The sequence below is a fragment of the Salmo salar genome, chromosome 13 (assembly GCF_965601325.2).
Source record: "Salmo salar chromosome 13, fSalSal1, whole genome shotgun sequence".
In the NCBI taxonomy this organism is placed as follows: Eukaryota; Metazoa; Chordata; class Actinopteri; order Salmoniformes; family Salmonidae; genus Salmo; species Salmo salar.
Genome location: NC_138303.1, coordinates 92,786,535 through 92,808,230, shown reverse-complemented (window position 1 = coordinate 92,808,230; position 21,696 = coordinate 92,786,535). Strand labels below are relative to the sequence as shown.

Below are 21,696 nucleotides of genomic sequence, written 5' to 3'. Positions count from 1 at the left end.
TTCTCCAGTGACGTTCGCCAATAGAACAGAGGACAATCTTGGTTTATTTGCTTGCTGACATAGTCTCGTGAGGATACCGCCTCGCCTGCCTCTTTTTCGCCCCCAACTTCCTTCCTCTTTCGAGTCCTGGGGATTAAGGCCTGGTCCAGAGTAAGCAGAACATCCAGAGCTGCCGACTCGTTGAAGTACACATTTTCATCCAAATCAAGGTTAGTGATTGCTGTTCAGATGTCCAGAAGCTGTTTTCAATCATAGAAAATCATGGCGGAGACATTATGTACAAAAAAAGTTATGCATAAAATAAAAAAGTAGCAGAACTGGTCAGGAGTCCATAAGACAGCTATCCACTGCAGTGCCATCTCTGTTTAAATTCTGTATCACTCCATTCAAACAATCAGAGTTTTATTGATATCATAATGGCTTTTTAGATTCGATTTCACGTATGTTTTAGTTTTATGGTATGCTGATTGGACTGGTATTAAAAAATAATATTGCAGTTAACAGAAACTGGGGCAATCAGCGGTTGCTACATCCATTTTTGGACATAAATGTATGATATGTACCCATTGATTTTTTTAAAAGATAACTTATAAATGCCTCATGAGATTAGTGTAACTGTCATACCCCATCAGAACCCCAAATATAAACTTGTTTTTCTCCAATGTTTAATTAAATACTTAAACTAAAACTCAAATTCTGGTCATTGCTAGGGCAGTTGTGGTGACCATATTACGCCACACTGGCAGTCATGAGTCATGACCGCAGTCATTTTCCAAGTGTCCGTCGAGTCTGTAATCTCCTCCTATGCGCTCTGTACTGTACATGAATGGCGCTGATGGGTTGGTAGTACCCAACTCGCTAACGACTATCAGGTCACCAATGGCCTGGTACTCAGCGCATATTGTCCCTCTAATCACTGTGACATCAATGCAAATGCAATCAAAAATCACATAAAACACTTAGGCTATCCACTGGCGTAATGCAGTTTCTCTGGACCTTCGCAAGGTCGGAGATCCCCCCCCCCCGCTCTCCCCTCCTTAAAATAAAATGTATATGCGTCAGCGACAGTCACTCACAAAGTACAGACTACCAGTCTCTGTCCATGGTGCTGAAATTGCAACATGTCTATGCGGCTACCTATTGAATCGATGAAAAGCTTTCTATTGTGCCATGCAGTGCATGTAGCATATAGCTTTGCATTAGCTGATGGATAAATGTTTATTTGTAGGCCTATTTGGTCTGAATTTTCTCATGTTAAGCCTCAAATGTTCACGAAACTATACAAGGCTGCCATTTACATTGCTGACTGGTGGCATTAACGTTATTATTTGTTGAGTAATTAAAGTTGGAAATTCCAACATTGCAGATTGTATGCTGTTGTATTGAAGATTTATTTTACAATCAGCAACATATATATATATATATTCAGCCTTATTCTAAAATTGATGAAATAATTTTTTTCCCTTATCAATACCCCATAATGACAAAGCGAAAACAGGTTTTTAGAAATGCTTACAAAAATATGAAAAACCACATTTTGCATCCCTTGTTACCAGATGCAAAATTGAGCTCAGGTGCATTCTGTTTCCATTTTATTTGACCTGGGGACATTCAATGTTGCAGAAATGTTTTGGTACCCTTCCCCAGATCTATACCTCGACACAATCATGTCTCGGAGCTGTCCAGACAATACCTTCGACCTTTTGCTCTGACATGCACTGTCAACTGTAGGACCTTATATAGACAGCTTTGTGCCTTTCCAAAACATGTCCAATCAGTTGAATTTCCCACAGGTGGACTCCAATCAAGTTGTAGAAATATCTCAAGGATGTTGGGGCGGCAGCGTAGCCTAGTGGTAGAGCGTTGGACTAGTAACCGGAAGGTTGCAAGATCGAATCCCTGAGCTGACAAGGTACAAATCTGTTGTTCTGCCCCTGAACAAGGCAGTTAACCCACTGTTCCTAGACTGTCATTGAAAATAAGAATTTGTTCCCTAAATAGTTATTGCATAGTTTGGAGCTGTGCTTTGGATCATTGTCCTGTTGTAGGAGAAAATTGGCTCCAATTAAGCGGCGTCCACAGAGTATGGCATGGTGTTGCGAAATGGAGTGATAGCCTTCCTTCTTCAAGATACCTTGTACAAAATCTCCCACTTTACCACCACCAAAGCACCAGACCATCACATTGCCTCCACAATGCTTGACAGATGGCGTCAAACACTCCTCCAGCATCTTTTCATTTTTTCTGCATCTCACGAATGTTCTTCTTTGTGATCCGAACACCTCAAACTTCGTCTGTCCATAACACTTTTTTCCAATCATCCTCCGTCCAGTGTCTGTGTTCTTTTGCCCATCTTAATCTTTTATTTTTATTGGCCAGTCTGAGATATGGATTTTTCTTTGCAACTCTGCCTAGAAGGCCAGCATCCCGGAGTCGCCTCTTCACTGTTGACATTTAGACTGGTGTTTTGCGGGTATTATTTAATGTAGCTGTCAGTTGAGGACTTGGGAGGCATCTGTTTCTCAAACTAGACACTCTAATGTAGTTGTCCTCTTGCTCAGTTGTACACCGGGGCCTCACACTCCTCTTTCTATTCCGGTTAGAGGCAGTTCGGGCTGTTCTGTGAAGGGAGTAGTACACAGCGTTGTACAAGATCTTCAGTTTCTTGGCAATTTCTCACATGGAATAACTTTCATTTCTCAGAACAAGAATAGACTGACGAGTATTGATGAGAAAGCTATGTTTCTGGTCATTTTGAGCCTGTCATCGAACCCACAAATCCTGATGCTCGAGATACTCAACTAGTATAAAAAAGGGCAGTTTTATTACTTCTTTAATTAGAACAAAATTTTTCAGCTGTGCTAACACAATTGCTAAAGGGTTTTCTAATGATCAATTAGCCTTTTAAAATGATAAACTTGGATTAGCTAACACAACACAGGAGTGATGGTTGCTGATAATGGGCCTCTGTACACCTATGTAGATATTCCATAAAAAAGCTGCCGTTTCCAGCTACAATAGTCATTTACAACATTAACAATGTCTACACTGTATTTCTGATCAATTTGATGTTATTTTAATGGACAAAATAATTTGCTTTTCTTTCAAAAACAAGGACATTTCCAAGTGACCCCAAACTTTTATTTAGTCTCCAATATGGGATATATTTGTTATGGAATATGAGGTGAAACTAACCCGGTAATTACTTGTACTGGCAATATAATGTAATTAGCTCTTCAATGATTTTATGATCAGTACAAAAATCAGATTATGGCTTTGTTTTTATAGCACCTTTTCTTCGTTTTATCACAGAAGACAGTTTTAGTATTCATCACTGTTTTCTTTACCAAAAGGTTGTCTGGATCTCTTTGAAGTCACATAGATCACATCATTGCACTCTGAAGTATCTAACATTATGTTATCAAACCCCTTCTCAGTGCTGGTCAACTATGGAGACTCCTTTGGTGTCTAGAGAGTTAGGTAGATAAGCCTTTCATTTCCTTGCACCTTATGTGTTGAATGATCTGCAATACACTTTAAAATTGAAGGGATTTGTGCCTCTAGGGCATTTCAGAGGGTTGTTAGGGGACCTTTTAACTGAAGAATGTGTCTGTTTGTTATGATTATAGATAGATCCATAAAACATCAGCTGACTTTAGTGATAAGAAAACTGTCTGTCTGCTGAATGGCCCAACATAATTTAGTCTGTCACACAGAAACTCTAAACATTTGATTTATTTTTAACAAAATAAGGTGGGAAGGAATAGAGGGGTGAGAGTTACTGGCTATACTGTCTGGGGGTCGGGACATGCGGGCGGCTCGGGCTGGCTGAGTAGTCTAGCAGATTTACTGCCCACTGGGCACACGCACACCACGTCATTTCAATGTGGGAATTTGGGTAATATTTGGTTGAGACCTGGTTCAGATATCAACCTTTATTCACCCACTCAAAAAGGCAGCCAGAAATGTGTTGAATTCCAAATGTGTTGTCACTATGCTTTCAACCATCTACAAGCACAACCAAATTCCAATGGAAAACAGTGTCAGATTTTTGGTTTAGTTGTCATCTAAATGTGTTATCACTGCGCAATCAACCATTTAAAAGCACAACAATGTTCAAAATGGAATACAACGTCAGATATTTTGTATTTTTAGACCAACTTCATGTGTTATCCCTGTGCTTCATCTTATAGCACATCCAAATGACCTGGATTGCAGTTAAGATTTCATTAAAAGTACATAGTGCTAGTGATCAATGCTGTTCAAGATTCTGCGCAGATTATTACAGCAATTGTGAAGATCTCCACAGACCTGCGATCTTTGCATGCTATTTTAAACATGCACGCTTTCTATGATTACGTAAGAAGACATTGATAGTTACTGTAGGCTAACTTCAAAATGTGACCATGGATGTGTTACTCATTTTAAGGTTCAATAAATATTTTTACATTAGTTTGTAAGATAGCCTTAATTTTGAGTATTGAATTGTGTTTGGTTGACAACGAAACCAAACATCAACATTAGAAGGATATCTAATACTTGTATATTTTCATCTGAGACACTGGCTTAATGCAATTCTTTAACTTGTATTTTTGGTTTAGTTGGAGAGGTGAATCCAATATATAATTTGTAAACTTGTCTACAAGATAATAGGCTATTTACTGTATTGCAAAAGTGATATTGAATTGTGTTGTCACGTCCTGACCAGTAGAGGGAGTATTTGTATTGTAGTTTGGTCAGGACGTGGCAGAAGGGTATTTGTTTCATATGGTTCGGGTTGTGTGTGTAGTATTAAAGGGGTGTTTGGTTTATGTATTCCTGGGTTTTAGTGTATGTTCTGGTTTTCTAGAGTTTTCTGGTTTGTCTATTTCTTTGTTGTTTGTGTGGCTCTCGATCAGGAACAGCTGTACGTCGTTGTTCCTGATTGGGAGTCATATATTAGGATCTTGTTTTCACCTGGGGTTTTTGTGGGTAGTTGTCTTTTGCACTGCTAGTAATATTTAGCCTGCGAAACTGTCATGTCTTTCTTTGTTTTGTTGGTTTTTCCCGTGTTCTCTTTATTTAATAAATACAAGATGAGCATTCATATTCCCGCTGCGCCTTGGTCATCTCTACACAACGACAGCCGTTACATGTGTTTGGATTAGTAATTGATATGTTGGATTCATTTCTCCATCTCAACCAAGAACCACATTTAAAGAATAGGACTAAATCCAATCAAACTTGATCTAAAGTGCATTTCAACTGTTTTCAACTGTTATATGATTTAGTCTTATTCTTAACTTAGAGTATCTAATAGTAGAGTATCTATCTCAACCAAATATCTAAGTTAAGAATAGGACTAAATCATGTAACACTTCGAAAGCACTTAAGATTACGTTTGATTGGATTTAGTCTTATTCTTTAACTTTGATTATTGGTTGAGATGGAATCCAACATATCAATTATTAATTTGTAAACAGACTGGAATTAAAGCCAGACTAAGTTAGTGTCATAGATGGAACTAGACAAGCAGAAGATACATCTCCTTCAACTGTTGTGCTGACAACCAAACACAGTTCAATATCCAGTTTGTCTACAAATGATCAATTTATGTGTTGGATTCATGTCTCTCTTTCAACCAAAAATCTAAGTTAAAGAATAGGAGTATATCTAATCGAATCAAACTTTAAATGCACTTTAAATAAGTTTGATTTGAAGGTACTGTACTGTAGAAGGCATCAACACATTAACAAAGTTGTTAATGAATGATAGTCAAACATCCCTTTTGGTTTCACCTTTACTCAGCATCACTGTCTGACACAAACAATAACAGTGCCAACAGTTAGATCCATAAAACATCAGATGACTTTCAAACTTTAAAGGCACTTCAAATAACATTTTATTTGATTCAGTCTTATTCTTTAACTTAGATTTTTGGTTGAGATGGAGATGTGAATACAACATATTAAAGATTGACTTGAAGATTACATTTGATACATTTATATTGTCCATTTTTAGTTGAATCCTGGGTTGAATTAAAATAATAAACGTTGAGGACTTTGCAAATGCTACATAGGTCTAAATAGTATCATTGAGGATGTATGACTTATAAAGTGTGGTTACATTTAATTAGCTCTGTTAAACCTACACTTTGGAATGACTTTGATAGCAACAGTGAATATATTTAGTTATGAAGAGGTCTCTTAACAATCACTCCCATGATAGCACATTGGTAGCAATCAGTGACAAATATAAAAGCTAAAAAAGGGCTGGGCTTGGTTAAAACCCTGGATGGGAGGCCAAATTAATAGCTGTCGATAGATCAACTCTCCATTAAATGGTGCTGCTCAGCGTAGAGATTTTTTTTTTTACATTTTAGTGGATATAACGTTGAAGATCTGACATTTTTTTTAAAGGTACAAATGCATCATATTTTTCACATGGTTTGTCTATGTTGAAAATTGGTTACTATATTGATATAATCCAGTGGTTGAAATTTCACCCTCAAAACAACAGTTGATGACTTTCTTCAAATCCAATGTATTTTCCACATACAGTTGAAGTCGGACGTTTACATACACTAAGGTTGGAGTCATTAAAACTTGCTTTTCAACCACTCCACAAATTTCTTGTTAACAAACTATAGTTTTGGCAAAACTCAGTGCCTCTTTGCTTGACATCATGGGAAAATCAAAAGATATCAGCAAAGACGTCAGAAAAAGAATTGTAGACCTCCACAAGTTTGGTTCATCCTTGAAAGCAATTTCCAAATGCCTGAAGGTACCACGTTCATCTGTTCAAACAATATAAACACCATGGGACCACGCAGCCGTCATACCGCTCAGGAAGGAGACGCGTTCTGTCTCCAAGAGATGAACGTACTATGGTGCGAAAAGTGCAAATCAATCCCAGAACAACAGCAAAGGACCTTGTGAAGATGCTGGAGGAAACGGGTACAAAAGTATCTATATCCACAGTAAGACAAGTCCTATATCAACATGACCTGAAAGGCCGCTCAGCAAGGAAGAAGCCACTGCTCCAAAACTGCCATAAAAAAGCCAGACTACGGTTTGCAACTGCACATGGGGACAAAGATCCAACTTTTTGGAGAAATGCCCTCTGGTCTGATGATACAAAAATAAAACTGTTTGGCCATAATGACCATTGTTATGTTTGGAGGAAAAAGGGGGATGCTTGCAAGCCAAAGAACACCATCCCAACCGTGAAGCACGGGGGTGGCAGCATCATGTTGTGGGGGTGCTTTGCTGCAGGAGGGACTGGTGCACTTCACAAAATAGATGGCATCATGAGGTAGGAAAATGATGTGGATATATTGAAGCAACATCTCAAAACATCAGTCAGGAAGTTAAAGCTTGGTCGCAAATGGGTCTTCCAAATGGACAATGACCCCAATTATACTTCCAAAGTTGTGGCAAAATGGCTTAAGGACAACAAAGTCAAGGTATTGGAGAGGCCATCACAAAGCCCTGACCTCAATCCTATAGAAAATGTGTGGGCAGAACTGAAAAAGTGTGTGCAAGCAATGAGGCCTACAAACCTGACTCAATTACACCAGCTCTGTCAGGAGGAATGGGCCAAAATTCACCCAACTTATTGTGGGAAGCTTGTGGAAGGCTACCCGAAACGTTTGACCCAAGTTAAACAATTTAAAGGCAATGCTACCAAATACTAATTGAGTGTATGTAAACTTCTGACCCACTGGGAATGTGATGAAAGAAATAAAAGCTGAAATAAATAATTCTCTTTACTATTATTCTGACATTTCACATTCTTAAAATAAAGTGGTGATCCTAACTGACTTAAGACAGTGCATTTTTACTAGGATTAAATGTCAGGAATTGTGAAAAACTGAGTTTAAATGTATTTGGCTAGGGTGTATGTAAACATCAGACTTCAACTGTAGGTTCTGCATGGCAGGAAAGTTGGTCTTAGTGATGTACTGGGCGGTATGCACTACCCTCTTCAGCGCTTTATGGTTGGATGCTGAGCAGTTGCCATACCAGGTGGTGATGCAACTGGTCAGGATGCTCTCGATGGTGCAGCTGTAGAACTTTTTGAGGATCTGGGGACCCATGCCAAATCTTTTCAGTCTCCTGAGGGGGAAAAGGTGTTGTCGTGCCCTCTTCACAACTTTTGTGGTGTGTTTGGATCATGATAGTTTGTTGTTGATGTGGACATCAAGGATCTTGAAAAACTCTCGACCCACTCCGTTACAGCCCCGTTAAATGTGAATGGGGGCATGTCTCCTTTTCCTGTAGTCCACGGTCATCTCCTTTGTCTTGCTCATGTTAAGGGAGAGGTTGTTGTCCTGGCACCACACTGCCAGGTCTCTGACCTCCTCTCTATAGGCTGTCTCATCATTGTCGGTGTGTCATCAGCAAACATAATAATGGTATTGGAGTCATGCGGGAGCGGACCAAGCATGCACCCCTGCGAGGCCCCGTGTTGAGGATCAGTGTAGCAGATGTGTTGTTGCCTACCCTTACCTTCTGGGGGCGGCCTATCAGGAAGTCCAGGATCCAATTGCAGAGGGAGGTGTTTAGTCCCAGAGTACTTAACTTAGTGATGAGTTTTGTGGACACTATGGTGTTGAACGCTGAGCTGTAGTCAATGAACATCATTCTCACAGGTGGGAAAGGGCAGTGTGGAGTGCGCTTGAGATGGCGTCATCCGTGGATCTGTTGGGGCGGTATGCGAATTGGAGTGGGTCTGGGGTTTCCGGGATGAGGGTGTTGATGTGAGCCATGACCAGCCTTTCAAAGCACTTCATGGCTACCAACGTGAGTGCTACGGGGCGATAGTCATTTAGGCAGATTACCTTCGCTTTCTTGGGCACAGGGACTATGGTGGTCTGCTTGAAACATGTAGGTATTACAGACTCGGTCAGGGAGAGGTTTAAAATGTCAGTGAAGACACTTGCCAGTTGACTACACGTCCTGTTAATCCATCTGGCCCTGCGGCATTGTGAATGTTGACCGTACTTAAAGGTCTTGCTCACATCGGCTACAGAGAGCGTTATCACACAGTCGTCTGGAACAGCTGGTGCTCTCACGCATGCTTCAGTGTTGCCTGCCTCGAAGCGAGCATTAAAGGCATTCAGTCCATCTGGTAGGCTTGCATCACTGGGCAGCTCGCGGCTGGGTTTCCCTTTGTAGTCGGTAATAGTTTGCAAGCCCTGGCAATTAAAAAAAAAACTTTATTTAACTAGGCAAGTCAGTTAAAGAACAAATTCTTATTTTCAATGACAGCCTCAGAACAGTGAGTTAACTGCCTTGGTCAAGGGCAGAATGACAGATTTTTACCTTGTCAGCTTAGGGATTTGATCTTCCATCATTTCGGTTACTAGTCCAACGCTCTAACCACTAGGCTACCTGCCGCCCCACAACTGAGTAGCATCAGAGCTGTTGTAGTAGGATTCAATTTTAGTCCTGTGTTGACGCTTTGCTTATTTGATGGTTCGTCTGAGGGCAAAGCGGGATTTCTTGTCAGTGTCCGGATTAGTGTCCAGCTCCTTGAAAGCGGCAGCTCTAGCCTTTAGCTCAGGGCGGATGTTGCCTGTAAACCATAGCTTCTGGTTGGGATATGTACGTACGGTCACTGTTGGGATGACGTTGTCAATGCACTTATTGATGAAGCTGGTGACTGAGGTAGTATACTCCTCAGTGCCATTGGATGAATCCCTGAACATACTCCAGTCTGTGCAAGCAAAACAGTCCTGTAGTGTAGCATCCGCGACGCATCCGCAACGCATCCGCGTCATCTGACCACTTCTGTATTGAGTGAGTCACTGGTACTTCCTGCTTTAGTTTTTTCTTGTCAACAGGAATCTGGAGGATATATTTATGGTCAGTTTTGTCAAAAGAAGGGCAAGGGAGAGCTTTGTATGTGTCTACGTGTGTGGAGTAAAGGTGGTCTAAAGTTTTTTCCTCCTCTTGTTGCACATGTGACATGCTGGTAGTTACTGGCTATACTGGCTGGGGGTCGGGACGTGCAGGCGGCTCGGGCTAACTGAGCGGTCTGACCGATCTACTGCCCACTGGGCACACGCACACCATTTCATTTCAATGTGGAAATTTGGGTAACATTTGTTTGAGACGTGGTTGAGATTTCAACTTTTATTCACCCACTCAAAAAGACAGAAAGAAGTTTATTGAATTCCAAATGTGTTATCACTATGCTTTCATCCTTCTAAAAGCACAACCAAATTCCAATGGAAAAACAATGATTTTTGGTTAAGTTGTCATCTAAATATGTTATCACTGCGCTTTCAACCATTTATAAGCACAACAAAGTTCAAATGGGAATACACTGGCAGATATTTTGTATTTATACAACAATTTTATGTGTTTTCCCTGTGCTTCATCTAATAGCACAACCAAATTACCTGGATTGCAGTTGAGATTACATTAAAAGTACAAGGTGCAAATGATCAATGCTGTTCAAGATTCTGTGCAGATTATTACAGCAATTGTGAAGATCTTCACAGACCTGCAACATTTTCATGCTATCTTGAACATGCTATCTTGAACACACATTCTATGATTACATAATAAGACATTAATAGTTACAGTAGGCTAACCTAAAAATGTGACCATGGATGTGTTACCCATTTTAAGGTTGAATAAATATTTTTGCATTTGTATTTGTATTTGTTATGGATCCCCATTAGCTGCTGCCAAGGTAGCAGATACTCTTCCTGGGGTCCAGCTAGAATTAAGGCAGTTATACATTTTACAATACATTACAATACATTCATAACAGATTTCTCAACATATTAAGTATGTGCCCTCAGGCCTCTACTCTACTAAAACTTATCTATAATACAAAATCCATGTGTACATGTGTGTATAGTGCGTATGTTATCATGTGTTTGTATGCATGTGTCTATGTTTGTGTTGCTTCACAGCCTGGAGGTGTGTGGGTCATTGTCCTGTTGAAAAACAAATTACAGTCGTGTTTCTTGGCCTAAGCAAGTCTCTTCTTATTATTTGTATTTATTATGGATCTCCATTCGCTGCCAAGGCAGCAGCTACTCTTCTTGGGGTCCAGAAAAAGTAAGGCAGTTTATACCATTTTAAAAACATTACAATACATTCACAGATTTCACAACACACTGTGTGCCCTCAGGCCCCTACTCCACCACTATCACATATATACAGTACTAAATCCATGTGTATGTATAGTGCGTATGTTATCGAGGCGTGTGTGTGTATGCATGTCTGTGCCAATGTTTGTGTTGCTTCACAGTCCCCTCAGTTCCATAAGGTACATTTTTATCTGTTTTTTTTTTATCAAGTTTTACTGCTGGCATGAGTTACTTGATGTGGAATAGAGTTCCATGTAGTCATGGCTCTATCTAGTACTGTCTCCCATAGTTTATTTTGGACTTGGGGACTGTGAAGAGACCTCTGGTGGCATGTCTTGTGGTATGCATGGGTGTCCTCCACTTTCAGCCAGGAGAGATTGACATGCATAGCATTAATGTTAGCTCTCTGTGTACACCCAAGGGCCAGCCGGTCTGCCCTGTTCTGAGCCAATTGCAATTTTCCCAAGTCCCTCTTTGTGGCACCTGACCACTCGACTGAACAGTAGTTCAGGTGGGACAAAAGTAGGACCTGTAGGACCTGCCTTGTTTATAGTGCTGTTAAGAACGCAGAGGAGCGCTTTATTATAGACAGATTTCTCCCCATCCTAGCTACTGTTGTATCAATATGTTTTGACCATGACAGTTTATAATCCAGGGTTAATCCAAGCAGTTTAGTCTCCTCAACGTGCTAAATTTTCACATTATTCATTACAAGATTTAATCAAAGTTTAGTGTTTAGTGAAGGATTTGTCCCAAATCAATGCTTTTAGTTTTTGAAATATTTAGGACTAACTTATTCCTTGCCACCCATTCAGAAAGAACAGCAGCTCTTTGTTAAGTGTTGTTGTCATTTCAGTTGCTGTGGTAGCTGACGTGTATAGTGTTGAGTCATCCGCATACACGGACACACTGGCTTTACTCAAAGCCAGTGGCATGTCGTTAGTAAAGATTGAAAAAAGTAAGGGGCCTAGACAGTTGCCCTGAGGAATTCCTGATTCTACCTGGACTTTGTTGGAGAGGCTTCCATTAAAGAACACCCTCTGTGTTCTGTTAGACAGGAAACTCTTTATCCACAATATAGCAGGGGGTGTAAAGCCATGACACATGTTTTTCCAGCAAAAGACTATGAACTACAATGTCAAAAGCCGTACTGAAGTCTAACAAAACAGCCCCCACAATCTTTTAATCATCAATTTCTCTCAGCTAATCTCTCAGCTAATAATGTAAGTGCTGTGCTTGTTGAATGTCCTTCCCTATAAGCGTGCTGAAAGTTTGTTGTGAATTTGTTTACTGTAAAATAGCATTGTATCTGGTCAAGCACAATTTTTCCAAAAGTTTACTATGGATTGGTAACAGCCAGATTGGTTGGCTATTTGAGCCAGTTAAGGGGGCTTTACTATTCTTAGGTAGGGGAATAACTTTTGCTTCCCTCCAGGCTTGAGGACACACACTTTTTAGTAGGCTTCAATTGAAGATATGGTAAATAGTAGTGGCAATATCATCTGCTATTATCCTCAGTAATTTACCTTCCAAGTTGTCAGACCCCAGTGGCTTGTCATTGATGATAGACAACACATTTTTCACCTCTTCCACACATACTTTACAGAATTCATAATTTGGTCAGATATACTTGGATGTGTAGTGTCTGCATTTGTTGCTGGCATATCATGCCTAAGTATGCTAATCTTGCCAATGAAAAAATCATTAAAGTAGTTGGAATTATCAGCGTGTTTTGTAATGAATGAGCCATCTGATTCAATGAATGATGGAGCTGAGTTTGCCTTTTGCCCAAAATTTCATTTAAAGTTGCTATCATTCTTTATATAATTTATCTTTGTGTCATACTATAGATTCTACTTCTTTTTATTCAGTTTAGTCACATGATTTCTCAATTTGCAGTATGTTTTCCAACCAGTTGTGCAGGCAGACTTATTTATTTCCTTTTGCCTCATCCCTCTCAACCAGCCATTTTTTTATTTCTCATCAATCTAAGGGGATTTAAAAAAAAAAATACAGTCATTTTCTTAATGGGTGCATGCTTATTTGTAACTGGAATAAGCAATTTCATAAATATGTCAAGTGCAGTGTCTGGTTTTTCCTCATTACACATCTGTAATGTGTGTCGTGTGTGGAGGACCAAGACGCAACAGGGAAGTGTATACTCATCTTCTCTTTTTAATATATAAGAAGGAGAAACAAAATAAACACATATACAATTAACAGAAACGACACTAACAGTTCTGTCAGGTGACAAGCACAAAACAGTATACAACTACCCACAATCCACAATACAAACACACCCCTAATTATAGGACCTTCAATCAGAAGCAACGGTAGACAGCTGCCTCCAACTGAAGGCCCCAACACCAATTAACTAAACATAGAAATACAAATGACTAGACAGAACATAGAAATAAACTAACATAGAACAATAACCAAAACCCTGGACTAATAAATCAAATACCCCTCTCTATATGGACACATACACACAACCACATAAAACAAATACCCCTGCCACGTCCTGACCAAACTAAACACTAACAAATAACACCTTTACAGGTCAGAACGTGACAACACCACAGACCAGCACATATTATTTACATAATCAACATAGGAATCACTACAAAACTTATTGTATTACCTCTTATACACTATATTAGGACCAGCCTTTGGAACTTTGGTTTTCCTAGATATGACTACTATATTGTGATCACTACATCCAATGGATTTGGATACTGCTTTAAATCAAATCCCAGCAGCATTAGTAAAGATGTGATCAGTGCATGTTGATGATTTCATTCCTGTGCTGTTTGTAACTACCATGGTAGGTTGACTGATAACCTGAACTAGGTTGCAGGCACTGATTACAGTTTGAAGCTTTTTCTTGAGTGGGCAGCTTAATGAAAGCCAGTCAATATTGAAATCACCCAGATAAATATACCTCTCTGTTGGTATCACATACATTACCAAGCATTTCACACATATTATCCAGATAATGACTGTTAGCACTTGGTGGTCTATAGCAGCTTCCCACAAGAATGGACTTTAGGTGAGGCATATTAATCTGTAGCCGTATTACTTCAACAGTATTTAACAATTTTTACAGGAATGTGGTTCTGAACATAGACAGCAAAGCACTGTTGGCATTTCTGCCTTTTCTGTAGATGTTATAACCATGTATTGCTGCCACTGTATCATCAAAGGTATTATCTAAGTGAGGTTCAGAGATTGTCAGAATGTGAATGTCATCTGTTACTAGCAAGTAATTGATTTCATTAACCTTGTTTCTTAAGCTACATATATTAATGTGGGCCCTTTTTAGGACTTTTCTGGGATGCTTGATTGTTTTCATTGCTTTATTGGGAAGCTTAGCAGAAGTAGACATGCTCATGTTATTTATGTTTGAGCTGATAGTGCAGGGTGAGCTGCACACAGTGGACGTCCTACTAGGGCACACTGCCTCAGTGCTAACCGTATAACTCTCATAGGCACATGATTACTGCATACAATAGCTGTAGGATCAATAGAGGCATTCAGGGCAGTTAGAGGGACATAAATTAAGTTACTTACATTGTGTCTGCCAACACCCCTGGGACAATGTACATTTGCAGCTGGGCTTGGGTCATTGATAAGTCATTGTCTCAATGCAGCCTTGAAATGTGTGGACAGAGTCCAGAAGCCAAGATGATTTGGATGGACTCTGTCATTCCTGTAGAGCATCTTCTGTTTCCAGAAGGTGTCAAGGTTATCTATAAAAGTGATTCCAGCAGAGCTACAGTAATCTTTTAGCTAGGTGTGTAATGCCAGTAACCTGCTGAATCTTTCACACCCGCGGCCGAAAGATGGTACTGGACCTGAAATAATTGGCAGCTTTTGGGAATCTTTCAATGCTAGAATCAGTTCTTTAAAATCAATTTTCAGAAGTTCCCAGCTAGCCCTCCTAATGTTGTTTAACCCCACATGGACTACGACAGCGTCAGTTCCTGGCAGCTGTCGTAGAATGGTCGGAAGCAGCCTTGTAATGTCCTGTACTCGTGCTCTAGAATAGCAAATGTTTTTTTGCACCGGGAACCCTGATGTTTCTTAACATAGAACTACCGATGACGACAGCTGGTGCAATGGCTAATTGGAATTTTTATACAATTCACGATGTGGAAAATTAATGACGGTGTAGAGTATTATAACTCAGGCTAGTGAAACACGTTTCGACAACAACATACTCAGTGGCGAACTGGGCATGGTTAGGGTAGGGAGTGACCATTCGCGCAGACAAGCATACACATGCCAACCCGCCTAGACACATGTCCATGTGGACGCATATCCCAATGCATCCATATGACACTGGAAAAAAATGGCTGGCCTGAGCCATCTGAGTTTCCCAACCCATCCACCCGCCACAAAGATTCTTTGTTTTGTATACAGAGTGACCAGTAGATTGGCCAGACCACTCAGCCAGCCCGAGCAGCCTGCACGTCCCAACCCCCAGCCAGTATAGCCTGTAACTCTCACCCCAACACTGTATTCCTTCCCTCCTCTTGTTTTTGTTTTTTTTCTACCGTTTCTCAAGGGGCCATGCAACAAACCAGTTCCATAGGCTCTGAAATTATTTCTGGGGATAAAATGAGTGTAAGTGTGACAGACTAAATGATGTTAGGCCATGCAGCAAACAGATTTACTTGAACTGAAGTACTTATGCTTTTATATCACTAAAGCCAGCTGATGTTTTATGGATCTATCTATTGGCACTGTTGCTTCCGTTAGACAGTCATGCTGAGTGAATTCGAAACTGAAAGGTTCAATCAACATTGTTTCAAGGTCATTTCAACCTAAAAATATATGTAAGGATTGTTGAATCAATGTGGAAACTGATTGGACTTGCAAAAAGTCATCAATGGTTTTTTTTACCCAACTATTAACCTAATTCCAATGACATGGTGAAACTATAATTTTTTCACTTTGAATTCACGTAAAATGTAAATCAAAACTAGACATTGAAATGACTTCTGTGCCCAGTGGGATGTTTGATTATCATTCATTAATGACTCTGTGTAAGGGTGCGTGCTGGTGGCTGGGAAGTCAGGCGCAGGAGATCAAACTTGGTATAAAATGGAGCAGTTTAATAAGTGCTCAAAAACTCCAAAAACCAAAATATACAAAATAATACAAGTGGGTACAAAACCCGTCGCACACCAGAACATATCTTGCACATAGCTTACAAAACAAAACAATCACCGACAAGGACAATGAGGGGGAACAGAGGGTTAAATATACAACATGTAATTGATGGGATTGGAACCAGGTGTGATACAAGACAAGACAAAACCAAAGGAAAATGAAAAGAGGATCAGCGATGGCTAGAAGGTCGGCGACTTCGACCGCCGAACACCGCCCGAACAAGGAGAGGGACCAACTTCGGCGGAAGTCGTGACACTCTGTAAGTGTTGATGCCATCTACAGTACAATACCTTCACCTGGCTTTGTGTCATGCTCAGTGTGGGAGCAAGCTTGGCTCTTTCATCTGAAGACAGGTACTTATTCTGTTGAAAGGTTGTCTCAGGGTTCAAGATTTGATAGCCACTGAAGGTTGGTCTGGTGTGTTTTAACTTTTCTGTCTGTATTGCTTCTGTCTCCGGTTAGAGAACAGAACACAGTAAACACATCATAATGGCCATTCACAGCTCCATTTACATTCTGTATCGCCCCATTTTATCTGAATAATGTATGCAGTAAGATAAAACTAGTGAATGAAAAAATGATGTCAAGAATTGTAAAAAAATATATACAATTATTGTGATATTCATAAACATCAATCCATGATACAACTCCCCTTCTTTATTGCAATATAATATAAAACAGTAACAGCATACATTTTGCGAAGTCATTTTGCTGAGCGGAGAAGAGTGGGTAGGTGAGGCTGTGTTTTCATACCACTCCCCCAACCTTAAACTGAAGAGGTTGTTCTGTCTCAAAACAAAACTATACACTTGTCACACTAATACAAGCCAACGTCACTGCTGCCCTGCTACTGTATCAGTCCAGTCTGTAGACTCCATAGATAATAAGCACACTTCAAGACAGGCAAACCTGAAGAGAATGGGGAACTGTAAGAGCATTGGTAAGAATACAATATTAATATTATTCACATTCTGATGTATTAAACAACAGATGTGTAGACAGATATAACACATGTACATAATATAATTTAAACATAAGCATTAAGGTGTCTGTAATAGCATATACTTGTCAAAAACGTGTGTAGACATTATTAAATACATTTTTATAGCTTCCCCCCTAATTTTTTACAATGGAGTATTAAATTGCTCGGTGGCTTCAAAAGCCCCCTGTCTGTCATCTAGGGTGCATACACATTATTGGTAAAAACATTGCAAAAATTGCTATTCTAAAATGAAATGGTAATCTATTAATAACAAGCAAGGTTGGGGAGTAACGGATTACATGTAAGGGATTTAAAAAAAACTGTAATCCCTTACCAGCAAAACTATTGTTATCAGATTACAGATACTTTTGAAAAACTAGAGATTACTTCGAGGATTACTTTTAAATTCAGAAAGGATGTTTGCGGGAAAAAAAGCCACTTCTCTGTTTTCTCAATGACATTCAAATCAGCATTGAAAAAAGGCGTTTACAACTGGATTGCGGGAAAAGAGCAGGAATAGGCTTTCGTAGGCTACAGTCCAAGCGGTGTCTTCCAAACGTGCGACTGCTGTCGGCATCCAAAGATTATCCAATTTAAATAAACTCTTGGAGGTAAGGATGACAGCAGTGGTGTAGTCTACGGCGATACGCATATAATTTATTTTTTTATATCTACACAGCGCATTGATGTGAATGACAATGTTGCTCTCTCATTTAGCTATTGCGGTTTACGGATTGTGGTTGTTATGGATGTCTGTTCACAAATCCAAATGTGGATTTGAACCAAATAATGGTTGAATTCAAGAAGTTTAAGCTGCCCATCAGTCATTATTTTTGAAACCAGTGGACAGCCTGTGAAAAATGCGCTCTTGTAACAGCTGCATAGTGCGGATCCAAGGCTATGGAATTAAAGTGGGGGTTTTATTGCTCAATCCAATTCATGCTGATAATTTTATTTTAATCCATAGGACTAATGGACACATGCTCAAACTTGCACACTTTTGATAGACTTAAAAAGAGGCAATCTGTAGTTGCTACATCCATTTGTGGAATTATAAATTATATACATATATATATATATATATATCATTTGATTCTTGAAGAATATAACTTAGAAATGCCTCATGAATTTTAGTTCAACTGTCACACTCCATGAGAACTCCAATGTTTGTAAACATTGTAAATGTAAACAAACACTGTAGAGCCTCATAACATGGTTAAAACAACCATTTTTATGTAATGGATGGTCAGTCCTTGCATCCATAGCTCTGTCTATTAATCTGAGAGTGGTTACATTTCTAACATTTAATTCTCAAACAGCTCTGGTGGACATTCATGCAGTCAAAAAAAAAAAGAAGCTTTTTGTGCATATGGAACATTTCTGCGATCTTTTATTTCAGCTCATGAAACATGAGACCAACACTTTACATTTTGCGTTTATAGTTTTGTTCAGTATATTTAACTTTTTGATGTGTATAGCATTGCTTACTAGGTGTTGTCCTATGATTTCTGTAACTACTCCCTCCCTTCAAATCAGGGTTGATTGGAAAATGCTGTCCAAATGAGGACATCGAATTATCGTATCTTTGTACTCCCTGACTAAGGCCATGCAGCCGAAATGCGTCTGCGTTTGTAATCTTTGTTTCCATTAAACATGCCATACAAATAAAGCCATTTTAATCAACTATGTGAAGAGTGCCTTGGTCCTTAATTTTTTATGACCAATTTACTCCTTTTATCAAATATGTTAATAATTAATATGACATTTGGACTTTAGCAAGAGATAATAAAACTAAAGGATCAGTGAGATCTTTGCTATAAAACCATAAACTCAAGGATATTGTGGCTTAAGTGTAGTCAAGAACATAATATAAATATCAAAGTTCATGAATATTTCTTTATAGCACATGAAACGTGATGAAACCCATACATTTCATCTTCACACTTGTCTTGACTTGTCTGCAAACTGCGAGAATGTTTACACTTATCTTAAAGTTTTCTGAAGGAAAGTAGACTTGCCATTAGACCACCATTAAAAATAATCTTCCTCTCTTTAGAATTTTGCCAAACACATGGGCGTCACTGTCTGGGGCCACTGTCCTTCCATAAAGGGGTATTGGGGACCCAGGTGTGTCTGAGTCTGGGAGGTAGACGTGTGGAGAGGAACAGGGAGACCTTCCAGAATGGCCTGACCTTCAGCAGTCGGCCAGTCAGGGTTCAGGAGAAGATACATCTGCGGGTGGAGCTTTGTGACCAGCACTGGAATGGAGCTTTGCGGCTGGGATTCACCTCCATACCCCCTTCCTCCTGTGGGCCACTCTTCCTCCCTGCCATGGCCATCCCTGACCTCACCACCACCGACCGGTACTGGGCATCCCCCGTGCCCTCCAGCCTCAACATGCCAGGGGCAGAGCTCCGCTTCTGGGTGACCCCTGAAGGGGTGCTGGTGTACGAGGGGCCAAATCGTGTGAGGTACCTGCTCCTGAAGGGGGTGGATGTGAGAAGCCCCCTCTGGGCTATTATAGATGTCTACGGGCAGACCAGAGCTGTGCTCTTATTGGGTGAGGCATTTGGTGAATTTCTTGTTTAATCAAATGTAAAAATCTATTTTGTTCCAGATTATATTAAAATACTCCTTAAATGATCTGTTCTTTATATTATTCTTCTATCCCTCAGGATCAAAAAAAAAAAGATGGAATACGCGGAGGTCCTGCCCTGTCCCCCCTCCTCCCTCTGTATCTTATGAGGACAGCTGCATGTGTGTGAACAAGGGTCATCCCTGTTGCACCTCTCAGGGCAACCACCTCCCCACTGACCCTATCACTACCACACAGATGGACTCCTCTGCAGGTTAGTAACCAACTGCATTACTAAAGTCTATTCATTCAGGCTGGGGAGTGGAAAAGCAATCAAATTGATATGGTTATAATACAGTTTCATTTCAATGTTTAGAATATATGGATTTCTGTTGATCATGTTCTTTTTAAGGTACTGTTGTCTATTTACCATGTAGTTCTCTTTGCAACTTCTGTCTTGGCTTGGCGATCATAATGTTTTTTGTTGTTGCTGTTTATCTATCCTACACTGTAGAGCGGGACTTGGTTGAAGATTGCGCTGTGTGTCTATCCTTGAGAGCTTCTGTGGTCCTATCCTGCGGGCACCGCTGCCTGTGCCATTGCTGCGCAGAGCGCGTCACCGCCGAGTTCGGAATCTGCCCGCTGTGTCGCCTGTCAATCAGATAGCGACAGCTCAGACAGCGAGGACAGGTGGATAGAAAGTTTACTGACAAAAATTGAAAGCACATTTTCTATAACCAGGTGAAATCGCACATCATTAGTTCATTATTATGGATGTAGCCAAATAAATGTCACTAGAAAACACCTTAGACAAATGCAAATGCAGTTACTTTGTTGTTATTCTGGCTGCACTGTTTGACGTGACCGTAAATTAGCCATAGTTGGCTAGCTAGCAAGCAAGGGATAAGAACGTTGCCAGCCAGTATGGCAATAGAACATTTAGAAAGAACGATTGGGTCGCGTCCAAAGATGCTGAACAAAAATACTTAATGACTGGGTCACGTCTCTGGCAACGAACCAATAGAAAGAATGACCTGCCGGCTTGGGTAGCAACCCTAGGTTTGTGTTGGGACTAAATGTTTCGGGGCAATATGTTGTGGAAGGATGAAATAGTATGAATAAATTCATAAAAATAACGTTTTCAATGAAAATATGTAAATCATTTGAATGTTGGTAACCCCTTGTATAAAAGTGATAATACCCTCAAAGCCGGTGTTTGGAGGATATATTGCCACCGTTTGCAGGCCGTTGACTTCTTCTCGGGCCTAACAACACCCATGCCAATATATCCTCCAAACACCAGCTTCGAGGGCACTATAACTTAAATAAAAGGCCCAGGCTATGCTGTGTGAGATGAATAGGCTTTAGCCTACTACTTGATGTACTGTAGGCCTAGACTTTGTCAATGTACAGATGTGTTAATAGTTTCACTATATAAATCCACATGTAAATAAAAGTGCATTTATCCTCAAAGGTACACCGTTCTTTTTATTTGTATTTTTACATTGTAGTTATTTAGCAGTCGCTCTTATCCAAAGCGATTTACATCTTAAGATGGCTAGGTGGGACAACAACATATCACAGTCATAGTAAATACTTGTTTCTTCAATAAAGTAGCTATCAGCAAGGTCACTCTCGATGGGCCTAAGGACATTATATTCATAGCCTACTATAGTCTGGAAAATCAGCAAGTTCATCTTGTCAAAATGTAACAAAGCAACAGTAAACATTTTAATTTACATTTTATTTCACCTTTATTTAACCAGGTAGGCAAGTTGAGAACAAGTTCTCATTTACAACTGCGACCTGGCCAAGATAAAGCAAAGCAGTTCGACACATACAACACAGAGTTACATGGAGTAAAACAAACATACA

At 39.9% G+C, this 21,696-nt stretch overlaps 1 protein-coding gene across 1 annotated transcript; it reads left to right on the top strand.

Moving 5' to 3' along the window:
* The first annotated feature begins 17,002 nt into the window (after positions 1 to 17,002).
* On the top strand, positions 17,003 to 21,298 carry LOC106568235 (E3 ubiquitin-protein ligase NEURL3). The gene is made up of 4 exons (XM_014138400.3): positions 17,003 to 17,204; positions 19,303 to 19,806; positions 19,922 to 20,095; positions 20,336 to 21,298. The coding sequence occupies exons 1-4, from the start codon at positions 17,183 to 17,185 to the stop codon at positions 20,485 to 20,487; spliced, it is 852 nt and encodes a 283-aa protein (XP_013993875.1). The 5' UTR covers positions 17,003 to 17,182; the 3' UTR covers positions 20,488 to 21,298.
* Positions 21,299 to 21,696: the final 398 nt, after the last annotated feature.